The 27,749-nt window shown below is 33.4% G+C and overlaps 1 protein-coding gene and 1 long non-coding RNA gene across 2 annotated transcripts; both read left to right on the forward strand.

Annotated features, from left to right (window-relative positions):
* Nucleotides 1–17,498: 17,498 nt before the first annotated feature.
* LOC112465880 lies at nucleotides 17,499–24,260 on the forward strand. Its single transcript, XM_025033645.1, has 3 exons — nucleotides 17,499–17,520; nucleotides 23,348–23,925; nucleotides 24,144–24,260. Exons 1-3 carry the CDS (start codon nucleotides 17,499–17,501, stop codon nucleotides 24,258–24,260), a joined length of 717 nt encoding a protein of 238 aa, XP_024889413.1.
* A 549-nt stretch (nucleotides 24,261–24,809) lies between these two features.
* On the forward strand, nucleotides 24,810–26,630 carry LOC112465881. Its single transcript, XR_003042075.1, has 3 exons — nucleotides 24,810–24,896; nucleotides 25,018–25,218; nucleotides 26,460–26,630. It is a non-coding gene; the product is annotated as an uncharacterized LOC112465881 (long non-coding RNA).
* The last annotated feature ends 1,119 nt before the right edge of the window (nucleotides 26,631–27,749 follow it).

A 27,749-nucleotide genomic window follows, 5' to 3' on the forward strand; every position in this document is an offset into this window, starting at 1 on the left:
ACATTAAAATTTAAACATTAGTACTAGGATTTTTGATTGAATAAAAAAGCAATAAACATAATTTAGGAAAGAATGCGACAGGAGCAAAAAAGCAGTACCAAGTTTTTTTACAAGAAAAATTTATTTATTTTATATTAATTAAATATTTTTATTTTGTACTGTTACTTCTTTAATTCTTTGTAAAATGATTCTTTGCAATATTAAAAATTTGTTAAAAAGAATTAAAAAGCTATTATCACTTGGGCTGGAATAGGAAGACCCTTGAATAGGAAACACAAAGATACCACTTGGGTTTTATTTTTGTAAAGTAGTTTTGTTGTAGTGCACAACAATTTTATTTTTCAAAGCAATATACATATTCTTTTTGCAATTGGCGAAAGTTTAATTTAAAAATTTCACATTTTTTTTTGAAATACATGTTACTTGAGTTAAGTTAGGTAACATAATTTTGTGAAGGAGAAATAAAGCTACTACTTAGGTTGGCTTTTTGAATTTACAAAATACATTGCGTGTACTTGGCGCCTTTTTTTTACCTTTTTTGATGCGATTGTACAAAAAATTGCGATTAATGATGCATTTTTGTTCGTGGTGCATGTGTGCGCGCGCGTGCGCGCGTGTGTGTGTGTGTGGTACGTGTGCGTGTGTGTGTGCGTGTGCGTGTGCGTGTCGTGTGCGTGTGCGTGTGCATGTGCGTGTGCGTGTGCGTGTGCGTGTGCGTGTGCGTGTGTGTGATTATAGTATAACCGACTCTAATTTTTTTTTACAAAAATGCCATAAAACATCAGCTATTTTTATTGAAATTTTAAAATGTGTATGCGTATACATAAAGATTAATAATCAAATGTACGTAGGAATATGCCTATCAATCAAAAAGAATTGGAACAAAATATTGTTTGTTATATTTGTTACTGTTTATTTTATACTCTAATATTATAATTGCTTTAATTTGAAATAATAAAAATTATTCTCAATCTATGGATTGAGTATTAATATTTTTATATATATATTGGCCCGGCGTTGAAAATTTTGATAGGACTAGTTTTAGAAAGAATTTGAACATTTAAAAGAGATTAAGAGGTAGGAGTTGTAAGAACAAAAGTAACAATTGTATATCCAACATCATTAAATATGGATTCTGTAGGACAACAAGATTAAACAAAGGCGAAAAGAAGACGTTAGCAAATTCAAGATAGAACTTGCAGGTCAAGGAACATTATCAGAGAGGCACAACCTCGTACATATGGTCATTTAAATGACCATATGTACGAGGTTATTCATAGTAGGTTTTAAATTTCTCGGGATTCTCTCTATGCAACGTATATATAATAAGAAAATTTTTCTTAAGGAATATAAATTTGATGAAACTTTGTATTAAAAAAAAAAATTAAAAATTAAAATCCATCTAATAGGTTTTTTTAATGTAAAATATTAAGAAAATTTTATAATCATGTTACTTGTTGCGCAAAATGCGAACATTTTTGTAAAAATTTCGAGACCATATTTATTGTTGCTAATTGATATATGCTACACATATATCTGTTAATTAGAAACATTTTCTTTATTCCATTAGCTTCTATAATACATATAAAATATTTATATCGTCATTTGCATACGCTACTTGTGCTATTTCCTTCATTTATATACATTAACATGACAAATTAATATTCTGGCTTATTTAGTAGCATACAAAGATAGTATTCAAATTTTTGTTTCTTTCATATTTATGCACTTTATATAGAATATTGGCAATTACTTATTAAACAGAAAAACTCTTGAAAAAAATTGATTTAGTTCATAAGTGTCATGAAAGATCTAATTATATACATACAGAGTTATTCAATATTAAAAGTTAAAAGATTTTTTTATTAACCTTGGAAATGCAAGTAGATATAATAGAATTATGTTCTCAAATTAATTTTTAATCTAGTTAAAACAATGTATGATGGTATATATACTTTGAGTATACATATGTATTTTTATGAAAAATAGGGAAAAGAGAAGTGTATGGTATTGCTAACAATAAGCGGAACGACGATACTTTCATAATAAGTAATTGATGTAATTCTGCATTTATATTGAAATTAATAATTGTATTTTCGAAAAATCGAAATAAAATTTACTTAAAAAAAATAACGCATTTATTAGCCTCGTAGCAAGTACGCATAAATACATATAAATTTTTCGCATTATAGCATTGATAGCATAATTTTAAATTTTGTAATTAATAATTTTTTAACACTGCACTTTGTCATTATCTTTCCAATTTCTAATTTTTGAATTAACGTTTTATTAAATTTTATAAATTAAATAGTATTTAATTTTATTATTTATATTTTTTGTCTCACTGTAATGTGTGTCTAATCTTAAAATTAAAATTTCTTTGACTGTTAATTTTTCAATTAAGATTTTTACTATTATTAAATATAATATTAAATTATTATCAAATAATGTTATATTATTAAATAATATAATATTTATTAAGTAATAAAATATTTCTATATTTATTAAATAAATATTAAAGATAAAAGACAGTAATTTATTTTAAATCGTTTACTATTTACTGTAAGTAAGAATATAATTTAGCGATACGATTGAAGTGAATTGAGTATTAATAAAATGTAAATATTATGCGTAGTACAGAAAAGCGCCAGTCTTTCATATTATACCTTATTTTGATTTGTTAATAAATCTTAAACTGTCATTAAAGTATTGAATATGACATCATATTGCACTGTAATATTGCTTGCTTGTAAACGTTGCAGATATTAAGCTACCTTTGGGAAGGTAGCGTATATCAAATATATCTGAAACTCTAATATTTATCAGCCTCACACATTAGTAGGGGCGAGCCAGCCGTATTTATCGATTAGAGGAGAAGCTGTTTCCCCACCATTATCCAACCATGTAATTCAACTGATAGCATTACGTGAATTATGAAGTAGAATAGATTAACAATTTGCACATTGTTGCTATGAATAACAATTGTCGAAGTTGGATGCTATTGAAATAAATTGTTTTATTTATTTCGTTATAAGTCAAAATTTATTCACACATTACCCATCCTATTCAATACTTACACTATTTTTTGTTATTTTATTCTATATTTGCATTATTTCTTACTTGCATATTAACTACCATAATTTATAGCATTATTTATAGCAACAGGGAGCACGACTTTCTATCAACAATCCGATCAAAAAATAAAAATATATAAATAATTTGTATTTATTTAATGAAACTCACAAGTATAAAAATATTTTTACGTTATCAGTGAACTTCAATAATATTTAAATTAAATGATAAAGTGATTATTTAAATTGATTATCCGATTATTAATGTGTGAATAAATTTTTATCTAAACAAAATATCTATTAAAAAAAATATTTACTTCCTGTAAAATTCGTAATTTATTGCATATCCCCGTAGGGTTCGCAATCTACTACCAATACTAGCCTTACCCTCTCACTTTAACCCTTTGGACCTTAACGTCTCTTTCCGAAATACGAGACAAAATATTCATTAATAATGCTCAAATATCTTTATTTAACTAAAAATTAATCTTTATTTCTAAATAAAATTTAGTTTGTTATTTCAAAATTTTGTTTGTTATTTTGTTAATCGTTATTAATTTCGTCCAGTTTTTATCATTTCTGTGTATAAAACATACTTTTCTCTCTTAACCACAAAAGAATTTTTTTTAAGAAGATGCTTAATATAATAGCTATTTTCTTGGCTACAGTCTAAACAAGTTAAAAATATTTGGCAAAAATTTGTCGAGTGCCCTATGTGTCGAGTGTAATTTTTTATCTTCTTAATTTTTTAAATGTAATCTTTGTCCTTTGTCTAGCTAAATGTATAAAGTTAAAACATCGTCAAGTTTTCAAGTTAACTTTAACAGAGTCTTTTTTTATTTAACATTATTTCAAATAGAAACCGATTTTTTTTTAAATAAAAGTTGTAGGTTTTGTCGAGACAAATTCAACCATGTGTATTAGTTTAGGGTTTTCTTGATTTTTCCATAAGTTGTATAATTTTTTAATTTTGGAATATTAGTGTTCTGCAAACATGTCGAGAGGTAGATAGTCTAATCTAAAAAAAGCTTTCGATTACGTTTGACGAAGTGTGCCACTGTCAATAGAAACTGGTTCAATTATAAATATTTATAGTGAGAGGCAAGGAGACTCTCTTTTGAAAAAACATTCGAATAGTGAAAGAAAAACACTTAGAATCACAGTCCAAAATATCAACTTCACAGAAATGAGAAAAATGTGATATTTGATATTATTTTTGTAGTCAATTGATCAGATATGTAGATTTTACATGGCAAAGAGAAATGTGCGTGAAAGTAGGAAACAACTTACGGAAAATATTTAAGGAAACCTCATTACATCTGTTTTATAAATATCTGTTGATATGTTTGCGGGACAATATTCTAAAATTAAAAATTTGTTCAATTTATGAAAAGAATCAAGAAAATCCTAAATTATATATATGGTTGAATTTGTCTCCTACAAACTTTGTTTAAAAAAAAATATCGGTTTTTATTTAAGTAAATTTCTCGAAAGTGATATCATCTATGTAGGATACAAATATATACATATAAATACAATATATATGTATATACATATATCTCTATTTTTGATATAGGAAAATATTCTTACAATATTTTTATCTAAGCTATACTATTTTTTTCAATTAATGCATTTATTTGCCGCTTTTTAAAATCTTTTTTTGAAAAGAATTTTTGAACGAAAGAATGTATAGTCTTACTTTGTCAGTAATTTGATTACGCAACTTATTCAGGTCATCAAACTTTGTACTATGCAGTATAAACTCTACTTTAGGTGTCCTCAAAAGAAGTAGTTTATAAGATAAAATCAAGTAATTGCGGTAGCTATTCTATTGCATCTCTGTTTTCTAGTAGAAAACTTCTTATTTAACTCATGAACTTTTTGACTATAATAAACAGCAGTTCTATTTTGTTGAAACCAGATTTCATTGATATTCCTTCCGGCAACGCATTTTATTGACGGTGTAATCTTGCGTTGACTTATTGCTCTGTACGTTTATTGCTTAAATTGCTGTCAATAAAAAAAGGGACCATTATTATGTTACAATGACTCCAGCTTGTACGTTTAATTTTTCAGGATGTTGCATATGAGTTTCAATAACTGAGAAGTTCTGCAAAAATTTACAATTAACGACTAATATTCAACTAAAAGATTGCCAAATAAAACAATTTTTAATTAGACAAAAATTGAGGATTTGTGTCTGTGTTTTTTCCATAATATTTTCGCATAATTCTATGCAACAAACAAAATTATCATCAGACAGTTCTTGTACTCAAATTATATTTAGAATTATATATGTCCGTATATAATGATATATGGATTCATATATAATTTTATATAAAGCACCAAATTTCATACATAATCACATATAATCATATATATTTATATATAATTATACATAATCTTTTTTTCCTGGGTGGATATATTTTGTAAGGATAGAATTAATTTTTCAAGATTTTAATTATTGATTTCTGATTAATGGCGTGTTGTTATGTGGCTTTGCGGATGAATAACTAGGCTTTCCAATAAAAATATATCCAGAGATTACTCTGAATTTGTTACGAATTCTATCCGATTTGGATAAGTCCTTAATGTCTCTACTTTTCTCGAGACGGTTCACGTTTTGCATCATATGTTGCACCGTAGATTTATAACTAAAGATGTTTTCAACTCGGAACTCGGAACGTGTCATTAAATGATTTCAAAATCTGTGACGATTATCCCTACTTTCGTATTTGTAAAAACGCTATACGCTCATACTCTGCAAACATGTGTACTTACTTACCTGCCATACCATGGCACACTTGTACGATGTACGTGTCAGCGTGCCTATGCTTTTATAAGTATACAGGGAGATTCAGAAATATAATACTTGTACAAACTTTAGGGGTGAGTTCACACATAAACGAGAAAAAATGTCATATACACATATGTTCAGAAATGCCTGCCTGGGAAAAAAAGATTATATATAACTATATATGTATAATTATATATAAATATATATGATTATATGTGATTATGTACAAAATTTGGTGCTTTATATAAAATTATATATGGGTCCATATATTATTATATACGGGCATATATAATTCCAAATATAACTAGATATGAACAATAGATCATATATGCACTCATGTATGGATACATATAAGATTCATATGGAAGTATATACAACCCTATATGATTATATATAATTTCATGTAGTGTTATATATAAAAAGCCAAATTTTTCCAAACTTATATATAATATCATATATGATTATATATGACCCAGGTAGGAAGCACATGTTATTTTGACGTCAATTGACGTCAAAATTCTGTCATTTTGACGTCTTTTGACATCAGTTGACGTCAAAATGACATGTGCTTCCTACCTGGGGATTATATATAATTATACCTATATAAATATATATGATTATATATAATATCTTACCCAGGTAGCACAACGTCGTCAATTAGACGTCTTTTTTACGTACGCATTCGTCAGAACGTAGGTCAAACTGACGGTCAGTATGACGTCTAAATGACCCTATATTGATGGCCATTTGTCACAGCATAAGTGACGTCATCGGATGACGTCAAATTTACATCAGTATATGACGTAAGTTTATAATAATTTTAAAAATGCTCTAAAAATGACATAAATATGAGTCATTTAAAGGTATGTATATGCCGTTATGCTTTTGTGAATTAAGAATTTTAGAAAAACAAAAAAAAAAGAAAATACATTTATTATGTATACGTTGTGTGTGCATACAGCCGCGCGGTCACCCATCCAAGTCAGTACCGCACTTAACGTTGCTTGACATCGATGATCGAACGGACCAGTGGTGATCCTTTGACTCTGGCGCTTCTTTGTTGCTAATACTCTTATATAACATATCTTTATCGTGTTCAAAAATTGTTTAATGATAATAACCGGTAAATATTAAAAATAATAACATAATTACAATTAATGTACAATAATTATTAATATAAAATTCGTATATTTAACATAATATAATATTAATATAATAATGTTAAACAATATATGAGAACGCCTAAAGACTCTACCTAACAAAATAAAGAATTTTTTTAATGAATCGAATCAAAGTTGAAAAATAATTAAAAATTAAATTTAAAGAAACAAATCTAAAAAAAATCAATCTTTACTTTATGTATGTGCATATATGTTCACGGAGTAAGTTATAGTATTATATTTTCTATTATTCTTATAATATTTTTGCAATGTTGTTCTAATATTTCAACGAAATGTTGCAATTGTCTCTACAACATTGCAACTTGTAACGTTCCTGCATTCTCTTGCAAGCTTCATGCTATATGGGTCTGTTTTAATTAAGAAAAACTTAAAAAATAAAAATAAAATTGTGTACCAAATTTGGTCTTAAAATAACGTCTAATTCATGTCTTTTTCATGATGTCATACTTTCGTCCACAAATAAGACGCCAAATACACGTCATATAAATGACATATGACGTCTTGGACGAAAAATGACTTTAAATTGACGTCAAAAAGATCATGTGCGCTACCTGGGTATATAATCATATATGAACATAAATAATAATATTATATATGTAAATATATATATATATAATCATATATGATCATATATAGTCAATATATATTAAAAAATAACTGTTAACTTCGATAATAAAGCATTAGTAAATTAAGATGTATATTTTTTCAAAAGTTATAGAATCAAAAGTGAAATAATTTATCCCATATCAAGAGACATGGTAGCCAATTTTTTTAAAACCGGTTTCCAAAAAATCGGTAACGACAAAGTAAAAATAAAAATAAAAATTATTAAAAAAAATTATATCTCAAAATTTGCGGAAATTAGAACAATCACGTACATTAAAAAAAAACTGGAAACCTTTTTATTATTAGCAATTTTTCTAATTCTATTACATTCTTTAATTCTTTTTTTTTCTACCCCTACTTCATGTACAATTCTTTGAGATTTGGTCAATTTCCGAAAAATTGGAAAAATTTCTAAACCGGGTTCCAAAAAAATTGGTAAAAAAAAATTATACACTTTATAGCAACCCCCGGGAAATATATTCTACCCTTACTTCATATACAACTCTTTGAAATTTGATTAATTACTTCCAAAAAATTGGAAAAATTTCTGAACCGGCTTCCAAAAAGTTTGGTAACGAAAAATTATACACTATACATACAGACGTCAGGTACTTATATATATGATAGATTAAATTTTTTGTCTGCGCTTCGCGCGGGCTCAAAATCTTTCCCCTCTCCCCAAACTCACCCATTAATTAGGAGCACCAATAGAATCCCATGAAATATCCAATTTTCAACCCCATAGTAACCATCCCCATAAAATTAGTAATTTTGTACCAGTTTCATCAAGATCATCAACAAAAAATTAGAAAAATTTTGGCACTGGTTTCAAGAAAATTGATTCATTAATAAAAAATTATCCATTGATAAAAAATAAAACTTATCCTTCAAAAATTAAAAGACTTTTGGCATTGGTTTCAAGAAAATTGGTCAATTAATACTCATTATTTATCGAAATTTGAATAATTTCCAAACCGGTTTCCAAAAAATCGTTAACAAAAAATTATTCATAAAAATTATCTATAACAAAATTCAGCTTGATATCTCAAAGTTTGCGGAAATTGGAGCAATCACGTACATTTTTTTTACAGAAATCGGAAATCCCTTTACTATTAACAATTTTTCTAATTCTATTACATTCTTTAGTTCTTTCTACCTCTATTTCATATATGATTTTTTAAGACTCGGTCAATTATTGAAAAATTAAAACAAAACCGGTTTCCAAAAAATCGGTAATGAAAAATTATACACTTTATGGCAGTCTCCGGATTGCCTAAATTATACCATCCCCGAAATCACTCAACGGGTGGACGCTTTTATTCGCGGCAATGAAAAGTATTTGCTTCTTCTTTTTGCCTCTCCCCGCACTCCCCGGAAAATATATATTCTATCCCTACTTCATATGCAATTCTTTGAGATTTGGTCAATTATTTCCGGAAAAATTTGAAAAATTTCTAAACCGGTTTCCAAAAAGATCGGTAACAAAAAATTATACACTTTATGGCATCCCCGGGAAATTCTACCCCCACTTCATATACAATTCTTTGAGATTTGGTTAATTATTTCCGGAAAAATCCAAAAAGGTCGGTAACGAAAAATTATATACTTTATAGCACTCTCCGGGAAATATATTCTACCCCTACTTCATATACAATTCTTTGAAATTCGGTCCATTAACGAATGAGTAGTTCGCGGATAGACAGACAAACAGACAGACAAACAGTCGGGTTTTATATAATAGTATGATATAGTATGATATATGTCCTTATATATAATCTTATATAATCATATATGACCATATAAACTCTTATCAGGCCAAAATTTATATATGATAAGATAGCTTTTTAAGCATATAAGACATTATAAGAGATATTTTTTATATGTCCTTATATAATCTTACGGCCTAAAGCCATGCCTTTGATTAGTTAGGGAGCTGGGTGCCAAAATTTCTATATGATTTGTTTATGTGGCAGACATTATTAATAGCGATAATTGTATCATAAAAAACATTAAGGACCGCGTCTGCCACCATGCGCTGCGTTGTCAATTGACAGCGCTTCGAATTTGTTAAAAAAAGAAGGGGGTACTATATAATTTGTTCATGTCTGCCTCTGAGGCTGATGTTCAGAATCCTTCTGAAAATGAAAAAAATCAAAGAGGCAGACATCCAGGGCTCTGACTTTTGTAGTAATCAATTTTTCAAGTTTTTTTTATGATTTAAAAAAGTGTATATGAAGTGCACACTTGGCAGACCTGAATTGTTCGATTAAAGACAATGTGAAGGACCACAGAAAAATGGTCTGCCAGCATGTTGCCTCTGCGTTGTCAATTGACAGCGCTTCAAAAATGTAAAAAAAAAAAGGTGTGCTATATCATGTGTTCATGTCTGCCTCTTGGACTGATGTTTAGATTTCTTATAAAAACGAAGAAAATCGATGAGGCAGACATCCAGGCCTCTGATATTTCAAAGGCAGACCATTTGTATATTTTTGCTTTTTTTGCGAAATTTATTTGCTTTTTTTTACTTTTTCATTACCTGTTGGGTTGAGTTAATAAAAATTACTGAAAAAATAAAATAGTAAAACTATTAATAATAACAATAATTGTTCAGCTCAAAATCAGTAAGCAAAATGTCTGCCAAATTTTTTTCGTATTCAGGGAGTCATAATGAATCGAATGGACGTAACTAGAACTATGAACAAATGCTCTTTTTTTACATTTGTACAACTACGTCCCGTGATAATGTAGAGCCCTGGATGTCTGCCTCATGGATTTTCTTTGTTTTCAGGATGATTTTGACCATCAGCCCTAGAGGCAGACATGAACAAATAATTTAGTACTCTTTTTCTACAAATTTGAAGCGCTGTAACGCAAAAACGCAGTGACGTAGGATCTTAATTGACTGGACCAAATCGATTCGTATTGATCTGAACTTCAATCCCTATCGATATGAAACATAAACAAATCATATACCGATTTGGCACCCAGCTCCCTAACTATATGAAGTATGATAGATAGATAGATAACATACAAAATAATATATACGTTCATTGTTTGAGTTACCGAGTATGATAAAGGAATCTTGTTTTGTATTTATTTACTGGCGAAGGAAGCTTCTTATTTTGATAAAGGAATTTTCGACATGTTTACGATTCTTGATTGATAATAATCCTTTATTGAAGTATCTGCGAGCGCTCTTACGGATTTAGATTTGCAAACTGGGGTGCAATATTAATTCATTTAAGAACCACTAAGTTATAAATAAAAATACGCACAAAGAATGGGAACGCTTGAATAATTGGGCCACTCCTGCCTTCAATCGAAGATGTTTGGAAATTCTTGAGAAACAGGTGTCTCGTTTAGAAAATATCACATCTGGAATTACGTTGCAGAAATAATGAACAGAAATGTGAATAAGCAGCCGTATTGTCTGACGGCACAAAAAACGCAGCACTTTCGGTACACTGAGAAACCCATTTAGTTGAATCAACTAAATCTTTTGATTGGAAAATTTTTTGTTATGTTAACCAAATTTTTAGTTTACATAACAAAAATTTTTAACACAATTAATAATTTTTAATTGACTATATACTGGCAATGATTATAATCGTGGCAACGATTATAATCGTCGTGACAAATTGTCACCGCGTTTCGACCAAAGATTCTGGTCATTTTAAATTGTTGTAATTTTAGATGCTTATAAGCGTCTTAATTAAATAATTAAATTCATTGCAAAAAATATTACCTACGCCAGGGTTTACCTTATAGTCAATTAAAAATTCTTAATTGTGTTAATTATTCTCTGGCGAAGCAAATGTTACTTATTCGGTTTGAAAAATTTTTGCAATAACTAAATTTTTTGTTGTGTGAATTAAATTTTTTGTTATGTGAACTAAATTTTGTGTAAAATATTAACTAATTTTTATTAAATTAGAAAATTAGTAATTAACTACTGCCCCTCCCCCGTCTACATGTGTACAATTTATACATCAGTCTATATATCAGTAAATTATTGTACTTCCCTTACTGACATAAACTGTTATATTTTTCAGTTACATTTATTCATAACTTTTTAATAAACAACGGGTAACGGCCAAAACTTTCCAAAAATTACTCAGAAGAATGACCTTGACAACATATGTCAGGGTCAAGATCATTGGGGCTGGATCCGTTATTGTGCACTCTCTTTTACCATAATAAATCTTAATAAATAAAACAAAGTCGGGTTAGTTACACCAGTTATAACTCAAGAACGGCTGGACAGATTTTAATGATCTCTAATTTGTTGGATTCGTCTCCGTTCCCGAATAGCAGAATAACTATTAAAATATCGGAAAGATTCAAAAAACGTAAAAAAAAAATTAATCTAGAAAGATATCCAAATACATAGAAAAAATACTCGAATCGAAATGTAAACAAAGAGAGAGAGAGAGAGAGAGGGAGAGAGAGGGAGAGGGAGAGGCCAGCGGCACGAGTGGTGCAGCACCCCCGGGTCTCCCCCTTGACGAAAGGGGGGGACATCGGGGGATGAGAAGTTCGGCGTCCCGGCGGGGTGAACGGGGCGCCGAGCGCACTCTCAGAAACAACGAGAGGAGTGGCGGGGTGAGGTGGTGTCACACCCCGCCACACAACGGATAAAGGATCGGCCGTGAGGCCGCGGGCTGTAGGCGCGAGAGACGCGGACCTTCCATTGGGCCAGGCGCTGGAGACGCCCCGGACGTAGTGATAGCCAGTTCCCGGGGCGTCCCCAAGGCGCTAAGTCGGACACCCATGGGGTTTTAGTGGGTAGGTCACGCGCCTGCCTTAGGGGCAAGCACTAGGTGCATCCCCCCGTAACCGGCACACGCGCGTGGAATCCCATACTCCCCCCGTTCCTCTCCCCGGAGGGCCGGGGGGGTCTTCCCCCTCACAACACTTGAGGGGGCTGCCGGGCCATATACCAGACCTGCAGGTCAGATTCGGGAACCCGGCTGGAGAAAATTTCCCCATGTAAAAAAAAAAGGGAGAGGGAGAGGGAGAGGGAGAGGGAGAGGGAGAGGGAGAGGGAAAGGGAGAGAGAAAGGGAAGATAGGAGGAGGGAAAGAGGGAGAGGGAGAGGGAGAGGGAAAGGGAGAGAGAGAGGGAAGGTAGGGGGAGGGAAAGAGGGAGGGAGGGGGAGGAAAGGGGAGAGGGGGAAAGAGAGAGAGAGAGAGAGAAAAAGAGAGAGAGAGAGAAAGAGAAAGAGATTGATTGATTGATTGATTGATTGGTTTATTTTATGCCATAGTCACTGACTTTAGGCAAAAAAGAGATACAAATGTATAAGTATACACAAAGAAAGAAAAAAAATTAAACTAAAATAAAAAATAAAACAAAAGTAAAAATAAAAATGAAAAAGAAAGGAACAATACAATTGTGGCAGATGTGTATCAAAGTCGCAAGACTAATTACATAAAAATGTAAAGTAACTTAAACTAATAAAACGGAAAAGAAATAAGCTGACACCCCTGATTATAAAAAAAAAAAATGTGTATCAATAAGTTGCGCATTCGAGTGGAATTCTTGTATTTAGATTAAGACGAAAACTTCGTGCTTTTTGTACTTTTTTGAAATAAAATAAATGTTTCTGTGAAGGATTTTACTTTTTTTCATTGCAGCGCACTATAATATATTGATATTTACGTTGAATACAGTTTGGATAACATTTTGCATGCAATTACATTTGATGTGACAATGTGCCCCGTGACCGGGGGTCACCCAAGCGACCTGTCGTTATTTATTGTTATGTAACAACTGTAGAGTAACAATCACACGAAATTCGATACTGTCCAATTGAAGCTGAGGGTTCACTCGAAATTTTGGCATATCAAAGTACTCTTAAATATTGAATGTAAAAAATACAAAAAATATTGAACCAAATGTGTGACAACGTGCCCCGGTCTACCCTACTTTTAAAAACAGCGATAGACGTTGCTGATACTACGTCAGTAGGAAGCGAGTTTCACAAGTAGACGCCCGCAAGATGGAAGGACTTACGATATGCTTTGGTTCTGTGGATAAAACATGGAAAGAATGAGGTATAGCCAGACGCGATGATCGCCTAACTGAAGGGTCAGGATCAGTGAAAATTTCTGAGATGTAAGTAGGAAACATGTTGTGAGACACTTTGTACATTTCAATGCTTAGAAAATAGAGGCGTCGATGCTTGACTGTCAGCCACCCCAGCCGATGTCGGTAGGGCGTAATGTGTTCGTCGCGCCTTAAATTAAAGACGAAACGAACCGCACAATTTAAAAGTCTCTGAAGCTTGATGTTAAGCTCGTCAGACACATTGTTGTACACAAGGGAACAGTAGTCTAACAAAGGCCAGATCAAAGTAGTCACAAGTTTTACACGCAGATTAAGTGATAGGGAATTTTTATAAAATTTCAGTTTATGCAATGTAAAATGTACCCTTTTGGAGATGTGTGAGACGTGGCTTACCCAAGATAAATCAGAGCGCATGATGACCCCGAGGTTACGTGTCTCAGTAACAAATGGGATGAAAGTACCGTTAACTGAAATGAGGGGCAATTCACTGAGATTTAAATGCCTGACATGACTCCTACTTCCAAGAATCAGGACTTTAGATTTCCTGAGATTGAGAGTCAATCCATTGCATGCGGCAAACTCTGAAATGACACCCACGTCATAAGCAACGAGCTGCAAAGCGACATTCAGTTGGCTAAGAAAACTCCTACGGTAAATCTGCGTGTCGTCGGCAAACACAATACGATCGGTGAACCTGAGGAAGGCGCCAATATCATTTATAAAAAGAGAGAATAGGAGAGGACCCAAAACGGATCCCTGCGAAACACCGGAGGTGACGGACAGCCAATCAGAGAACACTCCTTCAAGGTCAACGACAGCCTGAGACCGACCCGTGAGATAAGAAAAGATTAACTTGAGGGCAGAATCAGAAAACCCTAATCGCCTGAGTTTGGTCAGCAGTAAAAGATGACAGACTGTGTCGAAGGCCTTGCTGAAGTCGGAAAGGACAAGGATAAGCACCTCACCTACTTCAAGAGCGCACTTTATATCATGGAATAATCGCAGTAAGACTGACTGGGTGGAATAGCGCTTGCGGTATCCAGACTGCCGATCGTCAAGAATATGATGAGCATCAATAAAGTCTGTAATTTGGCCATGTAGAATCTTCTCAAACAATTTAGAGAGCTCGCACAAGTTGGTTATGGGCCTCGTGTCAGAAGGAGAAGCAGGAGATTTGACTTTGGACAGCGGGCGAAGTATGGCTCGCTTCCACAGGGACGGAAAGTGACCAAGTTTAAGACAACTATTGAAAAGTGAGGTTAGGAGATTACCAATACAAAGCAGGGCTAAGGCTATGGCGTAAAGTGGTAGTTGATCGCAACCTGAAGCGAGAGAAACGGAAGATGAGGAAACGAAAGTGCATAGATCATCACTGGTTATCTGGAAAAAACTAAAAAGTGGTACATCGGGCACTATGGATGAGATAACATCAGAAAATTGAGATTGAGAACATGAAGGAAAGCAGTTGGAGATAGAGGCATAATGAGCATTGAGAGTATCACGTGAAAAGAAGTTAAGCGGTGAGGATAAGGGCGACTCGACAAGGCCGAGATTAGTAAGCTCGCGCCATAACTTGGACGGGTCAGAAATTACGCTTAATCTCGCCATGTTAAAGTGCTCCCTGGCTTGTCTTAAGTCATCAGTGAGACAATTCCTATATTGCTTATAAACATGAAAATCTAGAACGCTACCAGATCTTCGAGCGATATTGTATAGACGATTGCGATGCCGAATTCTACGAGCGAGAACATCAGTGAGCCAAGACGCAGATGGACGAGTCACACAAAAAGTGCGGATAGGTGCATGCCTGTCCAAACTGGAAGTTAAGTCGTTGACTATGGTATCCAGGATGCCATCCAAGTCGGACTCACTGAGATCCCCACCGCCAAAATTCACTGCAAAAGAAGAAGACAACGTTGAGGTGAGAGTTTCAACGAATCTCCGCTCATCAAATTCTTTATAGCTCCGGCGAATTAAAGTACGCTTCGCAAGGGACAGAACCACAAACGAATACGTCAACTCAAATAAGGTCATGTCCGTTGATAAAGGGCACATCCGACTTGCGAAACGATAATACCTTGTCCAGACTATCGACAATGAAAACGTCGAGCCATGAGTCGGAAGAAAGAGTGTGATAGGTTGATTGCGACTCCACAATGTGAAGCGACAATTGCGAGACTATGTCTCTGAGGTGATTGGGTTCGTAAGATGAAGCAAGGAGATTGCTATTTAAGTCACCCGAAATAATGATGTTCTTGTAGTTATGCACAATCGAAGATAGAGCGTCAACATATTTACCAAAGTTTTTTCCTCTCGGTCTGCGATACATTGAAGTAAAAAAAAGAGGCTCGCATGCGTCGCCCCGAACATCAAGAACAAGATATTCGGGTTCATTAGAGAAGGACGGAGGCGACGCCGCCAAAACGCGCGCGCAGCGAGTCGTGAATATAGCAAGCAACACCTCCCCCTTCCCTACCCTTTCTATCAGCACGTAACAAATAATACCCTGGGATGCGAACTAAGTCATCAGAAATATGCGAATGCAGCTAGGTCTCTGAAATCGAGATAATGTGAAAAAAGTTTGACGCTATGAAAGCCTGGACTGACTCAAGATGGGCAGGAAGGGAGCAGGCATTGAAGCATGCGATCCTGAGACGACGCAAAGCAGAAGGAACCACATCCGCCGCCACAGGTCAGTGAAGCCGCTCAAGATCAGCCTCCGAGGCTATGGAAATTGGAGGCAGACCATTGTCCTTACGGACAAAAATTTGTCCGTCTCTACTCCAGACATGTTTGAAGGACAGTTGCTTAGCCCTGGCCCGCGCCCGACACAATAGTTTATAAGTATGGGTCGGAAGCAACTCGTTGACATGTATATTGCCGGGAATGTTAGTCGAGAAAACATCACTCGTAGTTAGACGGCGCTTGCCCTGCATTATTTTTAAGATGTGGTCGCGAATCTCAAAAGATTTAAGCGCGACTATCACTGACCTCACGGGACCAGCAGCATCGGCCTGATCGGAGGCGGAAACGGACGCAGACGTTGCATCATGCGCCACAGGCGCATCGCGTACAACTACATCGCGGGTCTCAAGGAAGTCAGAAACGAGCTGAGGCACTCCAAGTGCATGAAAAACACTATTAACAAGTTCGCGGGATGGTTCAGCGACAGAACGAGGAATGCCCGAGATAATAATTTCAGACGTCCGAGGAACATGCAGCAGAAGACTCGCAACGCTCCGGGAGGCCAGCAGGCTCGCATTCTGCGCCTCAAGCACAGCAATTCTTTCACCGTGACTCGCGACAAGCTCTAAGACGCGTGGCAACTGGTTCAATTTAAGCGCGAAATCAGCATTTACAGCCTCTTGACGATTAATAAAAGCGGTAAGCTTTTCGTCAGACTTCTCGAAGATGGCAGTGAACTTTTTGTCTAACGCGTCAAATTTTTTGTTAGTTTCATCAATCTTAGACAGAATGGACCGTAGCAATTCGTCAGACTGCGATAGTGCACCCGAGGGAGAAGCCATGTTCGAGAAATCGAACGACTGCACACTGTTTACAGCCTGCGGCGTAAGCGGGATATTCGATGACGTTGCCAGAGCTCTACAGCAATGGTCCGCGTATCTGGTCACGGAATAAGGCTTGATGCAACCGGGATGAAATAGTTTTTTGCAATCACACTCGAGCGAAACAGTCGCAATCGTCTTCTTGCACTTAAAGCACGCGCGCTGCATAAGTAATACGTTCAGCAGGTAAGAGAGCCGAGCTAGAGAAATGCAGTACAGCAGTCCAGAAGGTAACAGATTGTAGTACGTTCGGAAGCCCTTAGATGGTAACAGATTGTAGCATATCCCAAAGCTCACAGATGGTAACTTATGCGTGAATCCAGGTGCGAGAGATAGGAAAGCACGGAGATAAGAAAAGCATGCGCAGCAAGAGTCACGTCAATCCCAGAATGATGAGGCAAAAGTGAGGTTAGAATAAGCAGCGACACTATACCTCGAGATATCCAGGACAGCATTTGCAAGGAAAGAAAGATGCAATATCTATCCTGACAAGTAACAATAGACTTGCTGTGTCCTGCAACAAAAACAGCCCGGAGGCAGCTTACGGCAGAGATGGAGTTCGCCGAACACAGAGCAAGGAAACATGGCAACGTGCGGTACTCACGAGAGGGGGAGAGAGAGAGAGAGAGAGAGTGTCGTGAGAGAGAGTGTCGTGAGAGAGAGAGAGTGGTCCAAAAGAAGGAAACAGTAAGGTAGTGGATGAATTGGAGGTTAGGGTTGGGTACGTCCCTTCAAAACGCCCTTTAAGGCTGCTTGGGGTATATAAAGAAAAATTCTTTATCCAGTCCCCTAGTCTTGCCTTAACTGGTCGGACAACGCTTGGTCTCGCCTCAGCTGGCTGGACCGTCCCTCAGTCTTGCCTTAACTGGTCGGACAACGCTTAGTCTTACTTTAACTGGTCGGAAAATGCTTGAATTTTCAATGTTGGTAGCAAATTCGTAACCAGTGCCCATTCGAGCAGCCTTACGGAACATAGGAAGGTGCCGTTGCGGTTTTGGTCGCCATATTTAATCCGCCATCTTGAATTTTAGAATTTTTACTTCAGTTTTGTAATCAACGACCTTAAAAACCATCCCATCAATAGTTTTAGAGCTTCTTTGATTGATCGTGTGGCATACGGAAAGTCGTTTACTGATTTTTTTCTTGTTTTCTCCGATTATTATCGTGACACCTTGATAGCCATCTTGAATTCTCAAAAAGGCAACACGGTACAAAAAACTACATATCATTACCTACAATTTGAGCCCTCATTGACCTCAATCGGTCGACACAAATTTTGGGCAAAGGGGGGGTGTCCGGTTGACAGAGAATGCCCCATATATATATATATATATATACACAGAAACTGACACGAACACCTTGTTACGGTTTTATACCCCTTTTTCATACGTTTGCCTCTTAATAAAATTTTATGAAATAATTTGTTAGATTTATACTTAAATATTTGTTTTTCGCTTATTTTGAATACGATAACACCGAAATTTGTAGCTTCGAAAAATTATTGAAAATATGTAGCGACAAGATGTGCTAACGTATTTCTGTCGTGTATGACAAACTATGAATAAATGCGTACCCACCCAGCATAAATATCACGTTGTTAATAAAATTCTGATTACACTATATTCTCTTTGATTATATTTATGGCGATGTGCAAAAAGAATTTTTGATGTAATAAAGTTGGGAATGGATGTTTCACGAATTAAAAGATTAATTAAATTATTTGTTTTAAAAATATGTTATATTTTCTATAACATATTTAAAACAAATAATTTATTATATATTTTTTCAACAAATAAAATCTCGTTTTGTTTATATTCATGTTGCGTTCTCGTATGTGCGCATTAAACAACAATATTTTGTTTAAATAAAAAATATATATTTTGCTTCCTCATAGAGGAAGCTTTGTTTTCGCTAAAAAAAAATTTTTTTTTGTTTTTTTGAATGTGTTCAGAATGTTCTAAAACGTCGAAAAATTGTAATTTAAAAAAATGTCTGTATGTATGTGTGTGTGTATATGTGCCAAATTTACCGAAATTTCTATAACTCCAAAACTAATCAACCAAATCTTAACGAATTATATATGAAATAGGGGTAGAAAAAACTGAGGAATATAATAGAATTAATAAAAATTGCTAATAATCAAGGGGTTCTTTTTTAATAAAATTTTGAATTTTTTTAGAAATGTTTGTTTATGCTTTAATTTCCGCAAATTTGGAGATATCGATCTATTTCTAATTTTATTATATTTTTCAGTCTTTTTTCTACCCCTATTTCATATATAATTCTTTAAGATTTGGTTGATTAGACTCAGCTTTATACGCGATCAAAGGTCCCTAGTTTTTAGAAAAATGTCTGTAATAGCTTTAACTTTTGTAAATTTTAAGATATTGGTCTATTTTTAATTTTGTTATATTCTTCAGTCTTCTCTATTTCTATTTTATATAATTCTTTAAGACCGGTATTTATAGTTGGGTCTTATATTCAAGATCGTCTTAAGTATAGTCTTAAGGCGTCATCAGCCAATCAGAGGGCTGTATTAGCATCTTAAGACGTCACTTCCTCTATGAGCCAAGTGCAAATTTCTAATTTGCACCATTTTAATTGAGGCCTGGTACGCAACTTAACATGGAGATTACTATAATTGTAAGTTATGAGAAGATTTAGAGGCCTAACGACGGGTTACATGAAAAATCTACTGCAACCTTGGTCCTTACTATTTTTCTTTAATATTACTTAACTCTTTAATATTATACTTTAATATTACTTAACTCTTTAATATTATACTTTTATATAAATCTTTGTAACTATCTATATATTTAATTAGAAAAAACGAATAGCTTATTATTTTATTTGTATTTTTTGTTTAATTCAGAATCATGAGCTTATTATTTCTCATCATAATAAGTTATTCTTTCACGAATAATTTATAATATATAAATAGAAATATTTATTTATTCTATTAAATGTGTTGTTGATTGATCAAATGGTATAAAATTTAATCCAATATGCATAAACAATAAATTGTACCTGTTGCATTATTAAAAGTCATTCTTAAATTCCAATGTAAAGTAATAGTCGCTATGTTATAACAACTGATGTATATAACATTAAAATACATATTTTATATTTTGGTAAAGTATAAATGCTTTTGCAATCGTTGGATCAACGCTTTGTATTCAACTTAATGCAACGACGAACAAAGCATCGTGAACAAAAATCCGAGTTTTTTCATTGATTTTACACCGGGGTTTAGAATAGAAGCCGTTTAAAGCCAAAAATAGAGTTCTTGTTCAAACTGGAATAGAAATTAACGCTCCATTTCAATTACGTGCAATCTCGTGTGTAAATTGAAAATACTACAATATTCGCACGAATTGAGGTCCTCCGTTATGTTGAAATTCTTCGATATATGGTTCTTTCTATTGCAACGTCATTTACCACTCGTGCGAAAGAACAGAATCTTTCTTTGGTTATATTTAATAGAAATTAAACTCTTTAAAAAATTTAACCATATAAATAAGAGTTTTGCCATTGTATATATGTGTATATGTAGATATTAATATATATAAATAAACTTATTGAATGGTACACGATGGGTTAGAAGTTAAAATTATTATTTCTTTAGTAAAATAATGATGGTAATGAAGATAATTTCTATTAATATTCTGCAGCTAGTGATATGAACAAATGTTTACGTAGTACGTTAACAAATTAAAAAGATATATATATTTTAATTATATATTTATGAATTGTTAAAATAAGTTTTGTAATAAAATTATTTAGAAAAATATGTTTTTAAAGATGTTAAGTGTGCGCGCACGTTCGCGCGCGCGTGTGTGTGTGACGGTCATTTCACCAACCAAAATCTACGTAAAAATCAAATATTCCTGTTGTAATTTAAAATAAAATATTTATATTGGGTACTGTAATTATTTTTTATTTTGCATTCTTGATATTGTATTTTAATTTGTTGATTTATTTTATCTGTTATGTCATTTTATTAAAAAAGATTTTTAAAATATTGGTATAATTAATATAAAAAATCTTCACGTTTGCACATACACACATACTGACAAGAAAGTTCATTTTAATGACCCGATTTTTTAATTATATTTTAAAATAAAAAATAACGCATTGTTTATGTATTATAAATATTGATAAATCTTATTGTTTTTTTATATAATTAACACACACAAACATGCGCGCGCGCGCACGCACACTTTCTTTGCTTTTTTTACTATATTACTTTACTATTATAAGTTTTTTATTAATTATTAATTGTTTATATTAATTAAACTGTATATTTCTTATACTTTTACAATAGGTACTGTTATTACATATACGCGTGCGCGCGCGTGTGTGTGTGTGTGTGCGTGCGTGTGTGCGTGTGTGTGTTTGTGCGTGCGTGTGTGTGTGTGTGTTTGTGTGTGTGTAGGGTAAGTCGGGGCATGATGCCAAAGTTAAGAAATATTATAGAAATATGCATAAATCGATAGTCACAACTGCTTCGGAATTTTTGCAAGATAATATATATTTAAGCTTTCACATAGCAGTGCTAAAAATAGCCACTTTAAAAGTTATCGTTAAAATGTTGTAATTTTATTATTAAATATATCATGAATAATATTAATATATTATAAATTTAAATTATTTGATATAGCAGCGCCAAGTTTTTGCATTAAATATTTTTTAAATTTTGATTAAATTTTATAAACATTGTATAACAGCTTCTTTTTAAAGATTTATTGCTACTTGATGCTTATATGTTACATACAATTAATGTATGTAGGTATATGTGCATTAACAGATATAAAATTATTGCAAGTTGTGTTTTACTACAATAATGCCTTTTAATTATTTATTATAGTTAATTATTTATAAGTCGTAAAATATATCAAAGCTATTTTAAAGCCAATTAAACTATTACAATGCCAATTAAACTATTACAATGTGCACCAAAAATATAAGAGACTCAAAGGAATTGTAGCGCTGTATAAAAATAACGAAACTGTGTCAACAGAAGTATCGACAGGTGTAACCTGTTTTAAATATACAAACATATGTTAGATAGGATTGATGTTTGTATACATGCGTTAACTCGTAAGGTTATTGCAAGTTGCATTTAACTTCAGGCAAACGCCTTTTATTAAAGATATGTAGAACAGTATACATATGTACTATTCGCGAGAGTTATTCTTGACACTTCTATATTTTAATCAGCAGAGAATATTGACCACTCTAGAACGGAAATCTTTTCTCTCCAGAAATACGCTTGAATTATCTTTGTCGTATAAACAGCAGCATCATCTTGTTCAAAAATATATTCTGTATCACTAATACGTCATGTAGTTACTAACTTGATCTTAGTTTTTAATTAATTTTAAGTAGCTGGCACTGTTTATTCTGTCTTGAATAAAATAAAAATGTCTATTTTCGCATTATGCCAATTGCTGCCCAAATTATTTTGAAGCACACATGTTATCTTTCTATCCGGGAGTGCGTGTGTGCGTGCATGCGTGCGTTCCTATATCTCTCGCTGAAATATTGTACAAAATGTGTTAAAATTTTATATGAAATAAAAAATAGCAGTTTTTTCATATAATATATGTATATACAAAAATTATATCTATGTTTTTAATTATAATTAAAATTAATGCACTTTCTTGCTTGTGTTGTTATTGCACAAAATAATTATTATAGGTATCAAGAATTAGTTGTAAATTTATTTCAAATACATTTCTGATAATAATTACATTTTATGACCTGTTTTATAGTCAATCTACGTATAGAAAAAAAATAAAAAATAACATGAGAAAATATCGTAAGATTTCAGGAAATCTAAGGAAGATATTTAGACAAAACAATTTCAGTCGCTAACAAATAATTCAAAATAAGTCGGTTTATTTCGACCCAACTGGCCAATTGATACAGGAATTGCACGACGTTTCGACCGAATTCCGGTCCTTATCGAGTGCCTTTGTTCGAGTTACACCGATCCGCATAACAAAATTAATTGCATTGTTAGCTCACCATTACGTATAATTGTTTCCACTTTAGGCAGTCCGCTTTATAATATCGCCAATCTTTTGCATAAAATTTTAGAAAAATCTGTTCCTAAATCCGAATCATATATTAAAGATGGTTGGTCCTTTGTGGAACTGATTAGAGGAGTAAGAGTGGGAGGCGGTGACGTTTTAATTTCGTTAGATGTCACCTCTCTTTTTACTAACGTACCTAAAGATCTTGTTTTGAAAGCGATTGAAAAGAGATGGAATTACATCACTACTAAGACTGATCTTAGCCTCCCACAATTCTCGAGAGCTGTGGATTTAATCCTCAGTTCCACTAGTTTTATGTTTAACGGCCAATTTTACAAACAGATCTTCGGAAGCCCGATGGGGTCTCCTCTCTCTTCTATCTTGGCGGACATGGTCATGGAGGATTTAGAGAAGCATTGTCTACAGCGGCTTAGTTTCAGGATATCCTTTTTCAAACGATATGTGGATGATATTTTTGCGGTTGTTCCTGAGTCGGGTATTAAGGAATTATTAGATAGTTTCAATAATTACCACGATAGATTGAAATTCACTTATGAAATGGAAAGCAATGGTGAATTGAGTTTCCTTGATACCACGGTAATTCGCGAGGGAAGCTCATTGCTCACGAATTGGTTCCGTAAACCAACTTTCTCGGGTCGGTATATTAACTATTTTTCAAACCATCCTATGAAATATAAAATTAACATCGTACGGAATCTGGTTGATCGGGCGATTCTTTTGTCCGACTCGCGGTTTCACAATTCCAACATTAGTGAAATCAAAAAGATCCTTGTAAATAATTGTTACGAATAAAGTTGTTGATAAATATGTTAATGTCCGACTTGGTGAATTGCGAAATCGTAACAACAACGATCCTGTCAGTTGCGAAGTGGCCCAAGATCCTCGAAGGTGCATTACTGTACCTTACGTAAAAGGCCTTAGCGAAAATGTTAGCCGTACAATGCGAGACATGAATTTTAGGGTTCTTCACATCATCCCGAAGAGATTAGATTGATTAGGAAGGGAAAGGATGGGTTGCCGAATCTCAGTCAGACTGAGTTAGTTTATAAGATTGATTGTGCAAATTGTGATGCTGTATATATTGGCCAGACAAAAAGGCACTTAGAAACACGCATCAAAGAACATCGATGTGATATCAGGAAAAATGTAGATAATCATTCTGTTGTGAGTAAGCACCGGCTTGCACACAATCATGATTTCAAGTAGCAGCATCCTGAAATTTTATATAGAGAAAAGCATTTCAAAAAAACAGAAATATCCGAAATGTTTTTCATTAAAAAACATGATTGCACAATCAATTTACAAAATGATACTGAGAGCCTGCCATCTATTTATAACCGTGTCATTGGTATTACTTACAATTAGTTTGCTCTTCATATTTTGGTTCTGCTCGTTTTTCCACCAGAGCGCTGTTTGTTATTCGCGGATTACGTTGACAACTTCAGTTTGACTTTGACTGTCTTACTGTTCGGACGTTGTTGCCTCGATATGGCTGGTGACGTTTTTAATCTCATGTATCACCGTTTGTCTTGGAACGCATAAGAATTGTAAGCTTTAATTAATTTTATAATGTTAATTGACTTTATTGTTTTTGACTATCGTGATATTGTAATAATTTTGTAGAGTTTTTCTATTGTTAAATGTATAAATTTTTTCTCTTGTGTTTAGCTTTGCGTTTATCTTGATGTAGTCAAGACACCACATCAACGATGCAATTAATTTTGTTATGCGGATCGGTGTAACTCGAACAAAGGCACTCGATAAGGACCGGAATTCGGTCGAAACGTCGTGCAATTCCTATATCAATTGGCCAGTTGGGTCGAAATAAACCGATTTATTTTGAAGATATTTAGCTTCAAACTCGAGCATGTGAGTAGGTATACGAATATTTCGTATCTACTAATATTAATGATGTCTTGTCATGCGAGAAGGTAACAACTGCTGATGTGCTAATGCAAAAGGGCTAATGCCGGTGTGCTAGTAGATGATTAAGCCACGTAAGAATTTGGAACAGAACCATTTGCCGGCAGATTGATAAGCCAAAGTTGGCATAAGCAACGTTCTCGTGCGTGTACCCGAGTCATACGTACCGTGACATCACTTTGTTGAATAAAGAAAGAACTTCACTGAAGATATGTTAAGTTTTTTCACTTGTCTTAGCCTATAATGTTATTAATTTTCCCGATTTTATACACTGTTAAATTTGCAGTGTCAAATTATATTCAATTTGAATCATTTTTAACTATTCATATAGGTCGCCACTGCTCCTATTCAATATGTTAATTTAACTAAAAAAATATGTTAATTTAACTAAACTAATGGAGTTAAAATAACACTTTTGTGTTAAAATAATATATTTCGACACATATATGATAGTTAAAAATATTGTTTAACTCAAAGTATTAGTTTAAATTTCATCCTTCGATATTTAACAGTGTATTATAGATACCAATTTTCTCAAATACAAAATTTTATAAAAAAAATTGTGATTTTTTTAAATAAAATTATCATTTTCTTAGTTATACCACAAGACAGGTAGAATACGATTAATATGTATATGTATTAATCCTAAAAATAAATAAATAAAAGAGCTAGTTAAAAATTTAAAAAAATATCTCATAAAAATTTTGCGATATGTGGGAATTTTTTCTGACGACTGTTTCGTTCATCTCACACTTTTAATCGATATTGTTGCGCTAGCGCAACGGCCGAAGTCGACCGTTGTATACACAATCAACGGAAGTGCGGTCAGAGCGTTTTCGAATGAAAGCAAGTGCACGAAGCAAGCCGTCGCCGTTTATTCATATATTTTCATATATCAATATGCGTCGTGCATCGTCTATGGAACCGCTGCATTGCTTGCGTAAAGAAGCATTCACATGTTTCGCTTTGAATGACAGTGACCTATAGCAATTTATTTATAGCAAAAAGTGTATAAATCACGTAAATAATGTTTTTATAAATTTGTACACATTTATTATTAATATAATAATAAAATAGTATCTTCTTATTCTACATAATTTCTTATTTTTATTTTGAGATTTTATTTTTCTTAGGGAAGTGTAATAATTGTTAGTTTGAGTAAATAATAGTTGATGCTTTTGTTGCAGGAGCGATATTTGAGCGAGGAAACAACAAGGAATGAGAGAGAGTTGAGTTGAAGTATATATACATGTATGTATTTATCATTTTAATGTAGGTAATCAAATCTACTCTATGGAAATTGCACAATTATATATGATATTTTGCATTAATTTATAATAGTTGATATAACTTATCAAATGCACGAAATTGAATAATGTAAAGAGTATTTATAAAATTATATACCTGATTAGAAAAAAATATTTTCCAATTCCAAAATTTGACTTTTAAAAATTATTGATACTTTATCTATTATATGTACAATAATAAAGCACTTATTTTATACATTTTATTTATTTTATGTAGAAATTGTATATTCCTAGCTGTATATAATAATCGTATATAACTGTATTAAACTTACTAAAGGTTAATATAAATTATAGATTCTAGAAAATAAATAAACATAATTATTATACCTGTAATTTATAATTGTTTAATTTTTATTATACCTGTACTCTAATTTAAATGTATGATGTATTTATTGCATTTTCCCGTAGGGCTTACAAGGCGTTTTTTTATAAGGAACGTACCCAAACCTCTTACATATGCTCATTCCCCAATGTCTAGCCATTTGCGACCTCAAAAATATTTACCCTCCCTCCCTGTAATCCTCTTCACCCTTCTTCTTCTTCCTCCGTTTCTGCCACGACTCCGTCCTTTAGCCTCCCTCCTTCCCGTCTCAGCTCTTCCCTATTTAGCCCAATCTCTCTTTCCCCCATCCTCCTTCTCCTCATCGAAGACCATGAGAAGTTTCTCCTTCATCCCTCTTGTAATTTTTTCCTCCTCCGACCTCCCTGTATTCCTGCGTATCCTCCCTTCCATTTTCTCCTCTCTCTCTATTTCTCCTTTCCACAGACTTGTCCTCATGGATCTTCACCCCTATGCTGTTCCCTGCCTTTCTCCTCGCCTCCAACACCCGCCACTTCTCCTCTTTGTTTCCCAGCTTCACCAATATGGTCATCCATATTCCTCTCTGCCCCACCACAATCATCTCTCTCACCGTCATCCTTACCTTTAGCCCTTCCGCGAATAACTCCTTTACTTTCTCCCAATTCAACTCCTTGCCTCCCCATTTCTCCTTCTCGAACCTTAAAATTACATTCCTTTTCCTTAGTTCGTCCTCGTTCCTTTCACCTACCCCCGCCCATCATTTCTTCTTCTCAGTCCCACTCTCCTCGTATTCCTCTCTCTTCCTTTTGCTTCCCCTTTGCTCTATTCTTTCTATTTCTATTTTTCTCTCAAAGCTCCTTACTTTCTCC

The sequence above is a fragment of the Temnothorax curvispinosus genome, unplaced genomic scaffold (assembly GCF_003070985.1).
Source record: "Temnothorax curvispinosus isolate PA1 unplaced genomic scaffold, ASM307098v1 QBEX01015602.1, whole genome shotgun sequence".
NCBI classification, from domain to species: Eukaryota; Metazoa; Arthropoda; class Insecta; order Hymenoptera; family Formicidae; genus Temnothorax; species Temnothorax curvispinosus.

Coding starts and splice junctions, on each gene's coding strand:
- LOC112465880 (XM_025033645.1), top strand. CDS start 17,499: ATGCAGTACAGCAGTCCAGAAG. Junction 17,521..23,347: donor GCAGTACAGCAGTCCAGAAG/GTAACAGATTGT, acceptor TTTCCACTTTAG/GCAGTCCGCTTTATAATATC. Junction 23,926..24,143: donor TGAGTTTCCTTGATACCACG/GTAATTCGCGAG, acceptor TTACGAATAAAG/TTGTTGATAAATATGTTAAT.